General features: G+C 35.8%; 1 protein-coding gene across 3 annotated transcripts in view; it reads right to left on the bottom strand.

Annotated features, from left to right (window-relative positions):
- Positions 1-13950, bottom strand: part of usp6nl (USP6 N-terminal like) — a 65544-nt gene that overhangs the window by 16977 nt on the left and 34617 nt on the right. For all 3 annotated transcript variants that reach the window (XM_058772997.1, XM_058772995.1, XM_058772996.1), the window contains 3 exons: positions 6480-6553; positions 2000-2082; positions 408-447 (listed from right to left, as the gene is read on the bottom strand). In XM_058772997.1, the coding sequence (XP_058628980.1) occupies positions 408-447; positions 2000-2082; positions 6480-6553 (197 nt within the window). The remainder of the gene's footprint in view (positions 1-407; positions 448-1999; positions 2083-6479; positions 6554-13950) is intronic.

Below are 13950 nucleotides of genomic sequence, written 5' to 3'. Positions count from 1 at the left end.
GTATCACGCAATTCTGAGACAAAAACGTGATGTGAAAAAAAAAAAAGACGTGAACTCGTAATTGCAAGGAAAAAAAAATGTCATAATTGTGAGATAAAAAGTCGCAATTACCTTTTTTTTATTCAGTGGTGGAAACGGGCCTCCATAGAAATCAGTCAATTCTACTTCAGGCAAAAATGATAATGGATGAGTAGTTTGTTCCATTATCTTATATAGCTTGATTAAAAACGATTGATAAAACATTTATACTGTATTTAAAAGTATTTTTTCTAATCCTACTGATGTATTTGCTCTAGTTTTCCAGATAAAACACTGAAGTTTTCAGAGATGCACTATGAAAGTATCAAGTTGGCTTTAAACTTATGACAGTTTTGGTGTCACAGACACAAATACAGCACTTGACTCACCTTTTCCTCCACTACGTCATACACTGGAAGCTCATCCTCACTGTGAAAGACAAATCACATCAGATTATAAAAAGGAAATATACACTTGGACTAAACTCAATGTTCTTCTGTTGAACCAAAAGTGTTTAGTCAGACTACTGGACTCACAGAAATTTATGGTCTCAAATAGCCACTAATGTCTACCCACTGTTCACATAACATCATGGCTGTACAGGGAGAGAAATCGCATCAATAAATCATACACTGGTTTATGTTGCTGACGTCAAATCTTGGTTTCTCGCATGTATTACTGAAAAAGGAATTACTTTGTTCCACAGGAAGTCCACTCGCTGGATAAATAAACATCCCTATTGGTAATGATGCCCCCGTGACCCCCACCCCTGAATCTGTTCAAAGTGCGAGATCTTAGTCAGCTACACAAACAGGAAATTACTGTTTCCATGGCAGCCATTTTGGATCTGATCTGGGATATCCATGAGGTAACCCAGGGAAGTCATGATACGACATTAAGGCTCTGTTCCAAACCCTAGTGAGCTTCCTTTTTGTCTACATAGGCAGCTATATGTTAGTGAAAATTCAATCAGTGTAATTACTGACCCTTTGTTCATATGGTATTTATAAAGCAAAACATTAAATCAAAGCAAAAAAAAATCTAAACAATACAAACAACTTAACATACAGAACAAACAAAAGTAAATAATAATAGAACACAAGAACAAAAACAGAAAGTAAAACAGAGCAAAAATATATGCATACAAAAAAAAAAAAAATGCAATTGTCTTTAATATAATCCAAAACACAGGGGTAATCCACAGACACACACACACATGATGAAGTAGACCCGACAGGGGAGAAATGCACACACGGGAACTAATATACACAGGGTAATTATTTAAACACAGGTGCAGGGAATGAAGGAATAATGAGAAAATGAGAACAGGAACATGACCAAATAAGGAAAAACAGGAACTGAAACAGGGCCAAAACACAACAACAACAACAAAAACAACAACCTAAAAACAACAACAAATCAAAACAAACAAAAAAAGACTTAAGAACAAACAAACATGAATAATATTAAAACACAGGAACAAAAAAACAAAGCAAAATAAATAAAATACAGAGCAAGCAAAACAAAAAAAACTTTAAGTACAAAGCAAAACAAAAAGAAAACTAAGAAACACTCGCATGTGTATATACTTCCTTGGACCTTTCCAGTTTTGCAACTTGTCTTTCAATCTTTTTCAGTCTCTTTCTCTCTGCTACCGTTTTTTTTGTAGCTGTTTTTCTTTCCTCCTGTCTCTCTGCCCCTACAATTATAGAGTCATGATCTGCCAGACACATATGGCACCCTATAAATATCGCATAGTGCACTGCTGTTTAAGGGGCCTGGGTAAGCCACAAACCTCCCTGCCAGGGCGAGAAGAGAGTAGAACTGAGAAGACAGGAGAGGCCAAAGGAGCATACAGACACCAAGATAAGGGTGTACAGTGAACGCTCAGACTCTTTGAGCTCTCTGCTGTGTTTCTCCAGTACCTGCATCTCCTCACTCATGTAAGATCTCACAGAACAGAATAATGCATGAATCTTACTGCAGGAATCCGAAGCGGTCCACCGCTTTATACAGATCAAAATTGGCCTCCTCCCACGGCTCCACCTCCGCACTTTCTTTACCCTGAAAGCACAAATAACACAAAGCTGTGAGTACACATCAGTTGAGACACAGTTTTAGTGTGTGTGTGTGTGTGTGTGTGCGAAGTTGCTGTAGGCTTGAGTTCTCAAAGCGTATGACTCTACTGATCTATGAATTTGTTCATACATATTTAAGGCAGGTAATGAGGGGTGAACAGGTTCAGTATAACACAAACAAACAATTCAAAAAGCAGAAACAAAGAGAGAGGTGCCTAGAGCAGAAACAGATCATCCTTGAGTAAGAACAGTGTGTTTACGAAAGTAGAAAGACACACAATCATGTTCTGACCACACATATACATAGATTTTTATTTTTTTTATTTCCATTCTTCTAAACAAACTTTTTCTAAGGTTAAACTTGTGCAGTTAATTCTGAGCCACTTGACATAGAAACTTGTCTTTAGGGAGCAGAAAATAAAACAAGATTCTGTAGAGGAGCCGGTGCGGATTTATTACTTTACTTTAAGTGGGGACTGAAATCTGACGCTCCACTTCACTCTCAGTTCCAGTCTGTGACTGCTTTTGGAACTATTTCCGTTTGCCTAAAAAAAAAGACTGACCTGCAGAACCATGCCTATCAATGAAAACAAGGCGGTGAGATAAAATATGTACAGTCCGTTCATTAGGTTGACATCAGCCATGCGCCAATGTTAAAATTAATAATCATAATCATAAGCCAACAATGATTTTGATAACCCATAAATAGACAATATTAAAATGGTTTACTACTTTGTGAAAAAAATAAAATTAAAATAAAAAAATGAATATTATATATATATATATATATATATATATATATAGTTATAGTAGTATTAATAATAAATACATAATATAGACTTTTTTAACACTCTGCATACACTATGCACATCTAGTTTGACTAATGACCATTTTTGAGTCAAATTTTAGTTGAGTCACAAAAGCATGTGAAAAGAAAGGTGAAGCACTTTACCCATCAACAAAATCATTCATCCCAAAAGCCATTAACCTGTCAGGCCAATAACTAACTGTCTATATATGCAATATGTGCACTTCGTCATGTTGGCAAGAAAATCTATGCAAATTTAAATGTAACGCAAATGTGAAGGTCTTAATAGATCTGGGAAGCCTGGAGAATGAGAAAAAGAACAGGAGGAATTAATCGGCAGAAGCGAGAACAAGAGTGGGAGCCATAAAAAAGCCTGAGTATGAAAGAAATCGAGAATCGGAGACAAAATATGAACTGGTACAGAGAGAAGCCATATCAAGGGCACACACACACACACAATCATTAATCTCTGTCTCACACTCTGGTGTGTGTCTCAGGCGTAAATCTACAGTGGGATATGATAATCTGATAGCATGTCAAAGTGACATGGCTGTGGGAAATATTTTGGACGGCGACACGCACCAAGGACGTACTCCTCCTCCACTGATTTTTCTCATGTCTTTCTGAATTTAATTATCCCTCTTGAGAAAATGACCTCACAAGTACAATATTACATGTAATAATAAGTTTACATTTTATATTGGTCTAACAATTGACATTTAAACAATGATTAAATGACATCACTACCAGGCTTAGTGGCATTCACACTTTCCTTCTGTTACTTCCTTCTAAAACGTTCCATGAAAACGTGACAACACCTCAACTAGAGCCTAAACAACATGAACGTCAGTGGCACAAGTTCCTTGATACATAATAAAGTTTGTTGCAGATGCGCAGCTTTGATGGCTGTAAATGCAATGCTTTTACGACACATCTTCTCAGAGAGGGTTAAAACCCTTTAAAATGTGCTGACAGTCCAACTGATACTGTTGGGAAGGAAGTTGGGCTCTAAATTCATCCCTTTTAACCCACCGCTCATTCAGTGAATCAGTCTGTGAACAAATTATTCAGACCGGTTTTGTTAAATAGATCAACTAAAAAATAAATTATATATATATATTTGATATTTGTTAAATGTGAGCCTAAATCATCACAATTAAAAGAACCAAAGACTTAAACTACTTCAGTCTGTGTGCATTGAATTTATTTAATACACGAGTTTCACAATTTGAGTTGAATTACTGAAATAAATGAACTTTTACACGACTTTCTAATTTATTGAGATGCACCTGTATTATGTGACCAAAACATTTATTTTGGATGTGATTAATCGCGATTTCATCATGAATCACACATCTCAACTTCTTAGCATGTCTATAAAAACTTCACAAGTGATCTATGGCCAATATCAAGACTTTCGGTGAATATTAAAGACATAGGGCCAGTTTTACTAACAGCTTGTGCTAGCGCAAACCATCTTTTGGGGTTAAAATTGTACTGTCAGGTTTAACTAAAGACGCACAGTGACAAATTAGCGCTGAAAAGGCGTGGACAGTTATTTTTGCGCCTGGCCTTTTTGAATATGCATTTGTAGGAGTTTCCCTTTAAGACACAAAAGTTATGGGAGACGAATATTCAAATGAATCACGCAACGTGTTTTACTAACGTTTGCGCTCATCAAATTACTGGTATTTGAGCCATTATTTAACGTGCAAAAAAAGCACGCCTTAAACTATTTTGCGCTTGAAATGGCTGCAATTATTGTTGCTAGGAGGAGGCATCGCAGAGAACAGAGAGCGCATGGTAGAAGGGAAAGGATTTTTTCCACACGTATTAATTTATTTTGAATGCCAGAAGAACACATTATCCGAACATATCATTTGCCAAGCCATGTTATTTTTAAATTGCTTCAGTAAATAAAAGACGACTTTGAACCTCAACTTGGAGTCACGCAATATCAAGTCTATCAAAACTTCTAGAAAACTTTCATTTTTTGGCCTCTGGTTCTTTTCAATGTACTGTGCCTTCTTTATTTCTTAATTCTTTATTTGCGACTGCTCTAATTTGTGCTGCGCTTGGTATATTGCGTTGGTCGATATGTAAATGAGATGTTGCGTCTGTGTTCTTTCATTTGTGCATTGTTAGTAAATCACCCGCAGAAATTTTTCCCTCCCATCGGTGCTGTTTTGGAATTGCGCTCTCGTGCTAATTTGTCCTGTTTAGTAAAACTGGCCCTTAATTTTCAGTCTGTATAAAAATATAGTACATGAACCATACATGCACTGCTTTTATGGTGATTTGTTTGATCATTCTGGAGCTTGAAAGTAAAAATAAACAAAAAAAAGAAATGGTCACACTTTATTTTAAGGTCCGATTCTCGCTTTCAACAAACCATTACAACTTTTGCCTCAATAAACTCCTAATTTGCTGCTTATTAATAATTAGTAAGGTAGTTGTTAAGTTTAGGTATTGGGTAGGATTAGGGATGTAGAATATGGTCATGCAGAATATATTCTTTATAAGCACTAATAAACAGCCAATATGTTAATAATACGCATGCTAATAAGGAACTAGTTAATAGTGAGAATTGGTCCCTATACTAAAGTGTTCTCAACAAATCAAAACAAAAAATACAATTATACATGTTTGGAATAACATGAAGGTGAATAAATTGCTTTTCTGTAATCAGAAATGATAAAATAGTACTTTCATTTTTGGTGGAACTACTGTACGTTTTAGGGCATTAGGAGCTAATAGTGCAAAACTGTAACAATTTAAAGGGTAAAACTAACAATTTAGAGGGCAAAAAAATATGTAAGAAAAAAAACAAAAAAACATAAGAGCATATGTGTTATGCTTTCTAAGTCAAGAGACAAATCCCAGTGTACGGGAGCTTATCACAATCCAATTAACAGACACGTTACAGAATTAGAGCCCCCTAATGAGAGCTCAGATTGCACTCAATTTAAACGATCAATTTACAAACTGGACACGCGCGAGAGATTTCATGAAGGAAAAAAAAAAAATCACGAAACCCTTTAGTGAAAACACACATTACTCTTACAACAGTCACAGGTAGTCATACCATTCTGAGCTGATAACTATTACCACATAATCATTATTGCATTCGTGTATAATATAAGGTTTTATTTCACTTTTAGTGCCACTTTCCTGTAAGCCTACATACTTGACAAATATGTATTTTAACAAGTGTATCTTCTGGAAAGTCTGGAAAGATACAATGCCAGACGTGATATATGAGTGATATGCACGACAGCTGGTGAACAGGTGTTTCACTTGATAGCTGTTATAATAAAACATATTCTAACGCCCTATTCTTTGTGGCATTCTAAATCAGAAACATAACAGAAATGATAGCTAAAAATCTGACAGACAATGCTTTAGCAACAGATGTGAATACAGAGAATCTTCCAGAATAAAACTGCAGGTTGTGAACTATGATGGAAGGAGGTATTTGGTTGGATCAGAGTTTGTGTTTACTGTGTTTCTGTTTTTCTTGGAAGTGGATTGGAGGGTATTTGGCTGGTTAGTGAATGGCAGCTGTTTTCTCTCACCTTGTCATATTTGGCGAGTATCTCAGCTCGCTCCTGTTCCAACTTCACTGCAGCATCCTGCTCTGAATCAGACGCTGGAAAGAGAAACAGAGAGAGACCAATTAGCTGCAATTTTCACTGTCCACTATGTGAATCATCTTTAATAAGCCTGGCTTACAGAAATTTAGAGAAAAGACCTCTTTGCACTTTGAAACACACATACACATTCTCTCTTTTCTATCGGCTACAGCATAGCAACAAGTGGCTGTTCAAATAGGTCTGAGCCAGTATGTGGCTCTCAAGGGCAAACTGCGTCATTCACATCCAAAGCAAACAACTTTGGGCTGCTTTTATAGGAAGGTTCCGGGTTCAGTAAAAGCTCTATGGACAGCATGTCTACATTATGCACAGAAAATATTGTAGACGTGTCCCTCAGTTTGTAAAAGAATTGAGAGACCAGATCACAAGTCTTTTTAGTTTGCAAGAGCAGTAAAATGATAAAAGCTAATAAAAAGTTAAAGCCAAGAATTCGCAACCCAGCATTTGGTAAGTTTAAAAGAGCTTTTGCCACAGACGATATCAAATAATCAAAGACACAAAAAATTAATACATCAAATAAAATATTATAGAATTATTATCCTAATGGAACTAAAAATTGATTTAGTTATTTATTTATTTAGCAGCCTACGGAACTAAAAAAATGAAATAAAATAAAAAATTAATTAATAATAAAAAAATAATAATTAATTAATTTATCCATCCATCCATCCATTCACTCCACTCACTCATTCATTCATTCAATGGAAGTCAATGGCCACCAAAACTGATTACCGACATTTTTCAAAATACATTTTGTGTTCTGCAAAAGAAGGTAAGTCCTACAGGTTTGGAACAAAATTCATTTTCATTTTCACAAATACTTTCAAAAACACAAGCATGCCATGTCTGCTTTAATAACTCTCCAGAACATATTGTTCCGTAGACATTAAAAGCATTAAGGTAAAAGCAATTCTGCTTACTTTTAAAAAAACTGAGGGATGAGTTGAAATGATTTTCTGTAGTACTTCACAGCATTTCAGTGAAGTTGTTGACAAAGCTTAGCTTGTATCGACCTGGCACATTCCCACAAAAGCAACACAGAATATGAACTAGAGTGAGATAAGAGAATACTGTGTGCTGGCAATAAAGCACCCTACTGGATCCCATTCTGGACTTTGATGTTGTCTATGAAGTGTGTTGACACACAATCAGATGGAAACATTCTCCTGTGAAGAGCTCTGCTGTGGGGATGTTGATGTAGGATTGAGCTTTCTGCGTATTCAATGTGTCCTGCTGCTAGTGCACAAACACGTCTATTTTTCTCATGCAGCAAGCCTATGAAATTACAGCCAATCACATGGAGTGGCCAATCATTTCCTCTCCAGGAATTAGGTTAACACTGCCACTTCCTGTTTGGCTTGGTTCCCTTTCTGAGTGTATTTCGCAGGCAACACTTACTTACAAAGGCTTCCAACCAGCTTGCAGCCCTTGGGTCATAGCCAGCCAGATTCCCTTGCTGGATGAACAGGCTTTTAAAGTCAATGGAATTTTTATGGAAGGATGCTGTTTGTTCGTGCGTGTGTGTTCTGTGTATTTAACAGATGCAAGTAGAATAAATAAAAGCACATAGAGCAGATGAGATGAGACAAAATCTGATGTGATGAGACAAAACGAAATAGCATGAGACAATGAATGAGATTAGACAAGAAGAGTGGAGATTAGATAAGAAGAGACTGGGTGTGAAGAAGAGAAATAGAGTATATAAGACAAGAAACAAGAAGAAATGAGATGAGATTATGTGAGGAAGAAGAGAATGTGTGAAACAGGAGAATGTGAGATGAGACCATTGGAGATGAGAGACGAAAGAGTATGCGAGATGATAAAAGATGTGAGAAAAAAAACAGATGTGATTTTCCCTCATGTGAGGGAAAAGATGAGACAAGTAGAGAACGGAATAGATGAGATGAGAAAATACTAGATGAGAAAAAAAAGAGTTTGGAAGAAACAAGTGAGCGTGTAAGATAAAGTATATGAGATGAGAAGCATATTAGAGACAAGAGTTAATACTGTGAGAAATTAGCCAAGATGAGAAAAGAAGAGTATGTGAGATTAGAAGAGACAAGAGGTGTTCAATTAATCAAAATACAGTCTCGATTTCGATTTTGGCTTCCGACGATTATATGTAAATACAATAATCGAGATAATCGAGACAAAATGGGACGTGTTCGATTTATTAGATTTGTTCATGTTTTTAAAAGCGCGAAATAAAACTTTGCATGCAATCCGACACGGAACAGAACAACGACATGTAAAGTGAACTTTTAGCTTTTGCAGCTCTTAAAGCGACAACAGGTAACATTCCTTCTGCCGTCTGTAATATTAATCAAAAAACAAATGACAAACAGAGAATTACTCATTGCTTTTGATTGAAGAACTTTTGTAGCTTTAATAAGAAACAAAGCAAGTTTAATTCTTACTGTTTGTTTCATCTGCATCTGTTTTTCCTGTTGATTTTGACCTTTGCTTTTTTGTTTTTATTGTATTACTGTTTATTAATCAATAGTTTTTGAGGACTTTTTTTAAAGTTACTCTAAAGTTACCCTAGTATTCTGCTATGGTATTGAGATTTTTGGTATCTAAAATGTAGATGTCATAGTCATTATTTATAGAAAATGTATATTTGATATATATTGCTATCTTTAAATTAATGACTCATATAAAGAAAAGGAACAAGACATAAATAGACTAGATCATGTGAGGGAAAGAGACAAGATGAGAAGAGACAAGAAGATACAGAACAAGATCAAATGAGATTATGAGAAAGAAAAGAGCATGCAAGAGAAGGTAGTGAGAAAAGACAAAAACAGTCAAATATAGACAAGAAGAGACAACATTTTTTGAGAAATGAGGAGATGAAAAGAAAGGAGTACTGCATATGAAAGAAGAGAAAATATATTATGTCTAAGACAAAATGAGACAAGAAGAGACAAGATCATGTGACCCTGGACCACAAACCAGTCATAAGGGTCATTTTTATTTATTTATTTTTTTAATTGAGATTTATACATCAGCTTTCCATTGATGTATGGTTTGTTAGGATCGGACAATATTTGGCCGAGATACAACTATTTGAAAATCTGGAATCTGAGGGTGCAAAAAAATCTAAATATTGAGAAAATCACCTTTAAAGTTGTCCAAATGAATTCTTAGAAATGCATATTATTAATCAAAATTTAACCTTTGATATATTTATGGTAGGAAATTTAAAAATATCTTCACGGAACATGATCTTTACTTAATATCCTACAGAATTTTGGCATAAAAGAAAATTTTGATAATTTTGACCCATACAATGTATTGTTGGCTATTGCTACAAATATACCTGTACAACTTAAGACTGACTGGTTTTGTGGTCCAGCGTCACATATGACAGAAGAGAAGATATGAAAAGAAGAGAAGAGACTATATGAAAGAAGGGAAAAGATAGTTATGTAAGAGACAAATCGATACAGGATGAGAAGAGAAGAGATAAGAAAAGAAGACAGTAGCTTACATGGCTGGTGGTCTTAAAGCTTTGGGGCCTCCACGGCATATTAGCATTCACTCAGCGCCATGTTTCAGCTCAACGCTCTCTCGTTCATGCTCCATACATCAGTCTGACAGCTCACGCTGAGTGTATGTGAGCACAATCGTATTTAGAGATGAGCGAATGTTCTCTGAGGCCTCTGCGGCAGACACGTCGTACACGAGAATGAGAAGCATTTCAGTCCCTCTAAATGGTCATTTGTCAGATTAACAGTGCTCATTCACATGGATAAGAGTGAAGAAATCACAGCTCATCTTCCCTTACGATTTCCAGAGCTGCACTGTTCAGCACAGATACTGCAGCGAGCTTACTAGAGACACAATTAGAGTGAATTATGAAGGAAAGATGCTATGCTCAATTTTCGAAATGGAACATGTCACAGCTAATATTATTAGATGTGCATAAATATGTGCATGAGAAACTGAAAAGTTAGCTCAGCACTTTAAAGCTACACTGTTAAAAAAAAAAAGCTTTTTTACCAGCTTCAGCAGATTTTTGAGTTTGCTCAACTTATTTTTGTGGGAGATTCTCAAATTTTTGTTGTATAAACTTAAAACGACAAGTTGAGAAAACTCAAAAATCTGCTGAAGCTGGTTCCCTTAAAATTCTAAGTTGGCTCAATTTTTTTTTGTTTTTTTTTTGTTTCCAGTGTAGAAATAGCAAACTAGCTTTGAAAGCATAATATCCCACCCTCCCTGCAAATCACTCTCCAAAGCCACACCTCCTGCAGGTTAACCAGTGACGGTGTTGGTGGAGGGTTGAATGCAGTGCTGTCAGATTACCTCATGTCTCATGCACCAGAAGAAAACATTACAGTACAAAGCACTTAACATTCAATAATAATAACGGCTTCTATTCTTGGTCGGTCTGAAATAGCGTTATGGAATGTGCCGGTGACGTATCATGTCTGCTTGAACAGGGTGCATCGAGGTATGCAAATACATATGTTGACAGGCAGATAGGACAGCCTATTGTAGCCCTCGGACCGAGGGAAATGATTGGACGAACATTTCATGGTTCTACGCTTTCCACAGACTATGTAAATACATATAAATACATTAAGACCACTTAGTGATTGCTATCGGAACATGAAGAGACTTTCAACCAGCATAACAAAAAAAAAAAAAATGTTATTGAACCAAATCACCTACCCTGCCTTTAACGCAGCAGGAATCATTCCCCAAGTTCGGGTATGCGTACTTTCCTATCACACAATATGCCAAAAGTAGCATACCAAATACACACTATTCACAAAACAGAAAGCAAGAAAACCTGGATCATGTACTACTTCCACTGGGATTCTGAAGTCTACATCCAATTGACATTTTGCAATCCTATGCGGGCATGGGAGTTGAAGAGCTGTCAGTTTTGAAAAGTTGACTAACTAAATAAACAGTACTAGCTGACTAAATAAATAAATGGCAGAAAACTGTGAGCTGAGAAACTCATTTCTGTAGCACAACTTGTACAGGTACCAAGAAAGTTGTTCCTCATGCTTGCGTGTTCATGTTTAACATTACTTTAGTAAATTATTTTTACGATTGCTGCTAGTAGGTCAACGAACATCCAGGTCAAAGGACAATGCCAACAGTGGAGGATTTAGTGTATCTGGGAATGCATTCAATCAAAAGACCCAAATAACTGAAGTAAGCATCTTCAACAACGGTTGTGAAATTCTTCATTAAGTACTTCGAAAATAATTTTAGATGCAGCTGAGTGTCCTGAGCTCACCATTATAAAAGCAGTTGACCCTAGTTTAACATCCCCTCGATTTGTCATTGTATTGATACAAAACCAAAAAGTATACTGACATTTTTGCTGTGTCACATTTCTAAGTCTGTACATACAATGTAAAGGTAATTTTTAAAGGTTAATGTGTTACTGTTTCCACTTTATGCATAGTTTTTTTGGTGCCCGTGCAAGATTCTTCCTGTGTGTATGCCAAAGATTCTTGTGTATGCATGAAATTTAGTTTAGTTGTGCTGTAGGGTAAGAATACCATTGGAGAATAAAAGTAATGTACAGCAATGTTGTTTTGTGCTAGGACTCACACTGTAAAAATATTTTTCTAAGTTGTAAATAAAACAAAAACTATTGCAGTATATTTTACCATACTATTTCAGTTTTTTGACTTCAGAATTTCACATTTATTTGAAATCGTTCCTTATCGCTTCTTTCTAATTGTATAAATTTACTAGCGATTTCACAGTGAATATTTTTTTTTCTTCTGTGTGCAGATGTGGCCATTAAGAATGCGCTACATTTCACTTAAACATGTTTATCAAAGTGTACTCATTAAGATGACAAGAAAGATCACGATAAAGAATGTTGTGTAGGAGTACAGCAGTTCCAGTAATCTGCCAGTAGTGTAGTGAGGACATAAATAAATAAACCACACACACACACACACACACACACACGCACACACGTCTCTCTAGTGTGCAGTAAGAGTAACACATGCTCTTCTGTTCATTCTTTCACTCCAGCATCTTTGCCCTCACAGACGATTCCACTCAGATTCAAGAGCCGACCAGCTTTGTCTCACACACACACACACACACACACACACACACACACACACACACACGACACTGTCTGACACCATTCAACAAAGAATCATACAGCTTTAAAAGGAAGTCAGTCAGGCAGACATTCCCTGGCTATTTTTATCAACACTTTAGGAACTTATTTCAAATTTTTCCCTCTTATAAAACTCCCTCCCCACTTCCTGTTCTTCTGCCTCTCTCAATCTCGTCACCTCTTTTTAGTGTGAAATTACCCAGAATTTCCTCAGAGTGGTATTTTCAGTGGTGTGATGTCAATGAATGGTCTGGATCTTTGCGACTTTACACACACACACACACACACACACACACGCAACCCTGTTAAAGCGTCTGTCATTGCAGCTCACTCACACACTCGTACATGGGCGGCTTCAAGCCGCAAAAAGCAAGCCATCATTCAAATCATAGCTTCTGTATGTCAAGTTCAGCCCACGATGGAAAAGATGCACTGTACAAGTCAGAGCTCTAAAAGCAATGTTCTTTAATATAATTTAATCTTGTCCCTTAGTTTGTAAAAACAGAAAAATCATGTTTAATGCATTTAGAATAGAAGTCTATGGTGCAAAGTTCTTTTTTTTTTTTTTTTAAGATTAAACATAATACACTGTGTTTTGAAAGTCAGCTGCAGAATTAAACACTATACCAGTTAACATGACAACTTAAGCAAATTAATTTAGCATCTATGTATGTAGATTATGTATTTACAGTACGATTTAATTTATTAAATAAAAATAAGTGTTTAAAGCATTTATAAAGAAAGTCAAAGGCATTGTACTGGGTTAAAAGTTACAATACACAATTAAACATTGAAACGTTAACATGACAATTTATTAAACTGATTATTAGGCAAGGCAAGGCAAGTTTATTTATATAGCACATTTCATACACAGTGGTAATTCAAAGTGCTTTACATAAAAGGAAGTAAAATAATCATAAAAAATAAATCACAATAATAAAATAAAGAAATTAAAAACTTTTAAAATGATTTAAAATTTGATTTAAAATGAATTTAAAACAGTTAAAAACAGAAAATGATTATACATAAAACACAGTGCAGTCAGTTCGGACGTAGCACAGTGCTCATTCAACAAATGCACAGCTAAACAGATGAGTTTTGAGTCTGGATTTAAATGTGGCTAATGTTTTAGCACATCTGATCTCATCTGGAAGCTGATTCCATCTGCGGGCGGCATAATAGCTAAAAGCGGACTTCCCTTGTTTTGTGTGAACCCTTGGTATTTCTAACTGACTCGATCCTAATGATCTGAGTGGTCTGTTAGGTTTATATTCAGTGAGCATATCT

The sequence above is a fragment of the Onychostoma macrolepis genome, chromosome 04, assembly GCF_012432095.1.
Source record: "Onychostoma macrolepis isolate SWU-2019 chromosome 04, ASM1243209v1, whole genome shotgun sequence".
Classification (NCBI taxonomy): Eukaryota; Metazoa; Chordata; class Actinopteri; order Cypriniformes; family Cyprinidae; genus Onychostoma; species Onychostoma macrolepis.
This window is presented reverse-complemented; position numbering and strand designations above follow the sequence as displayed.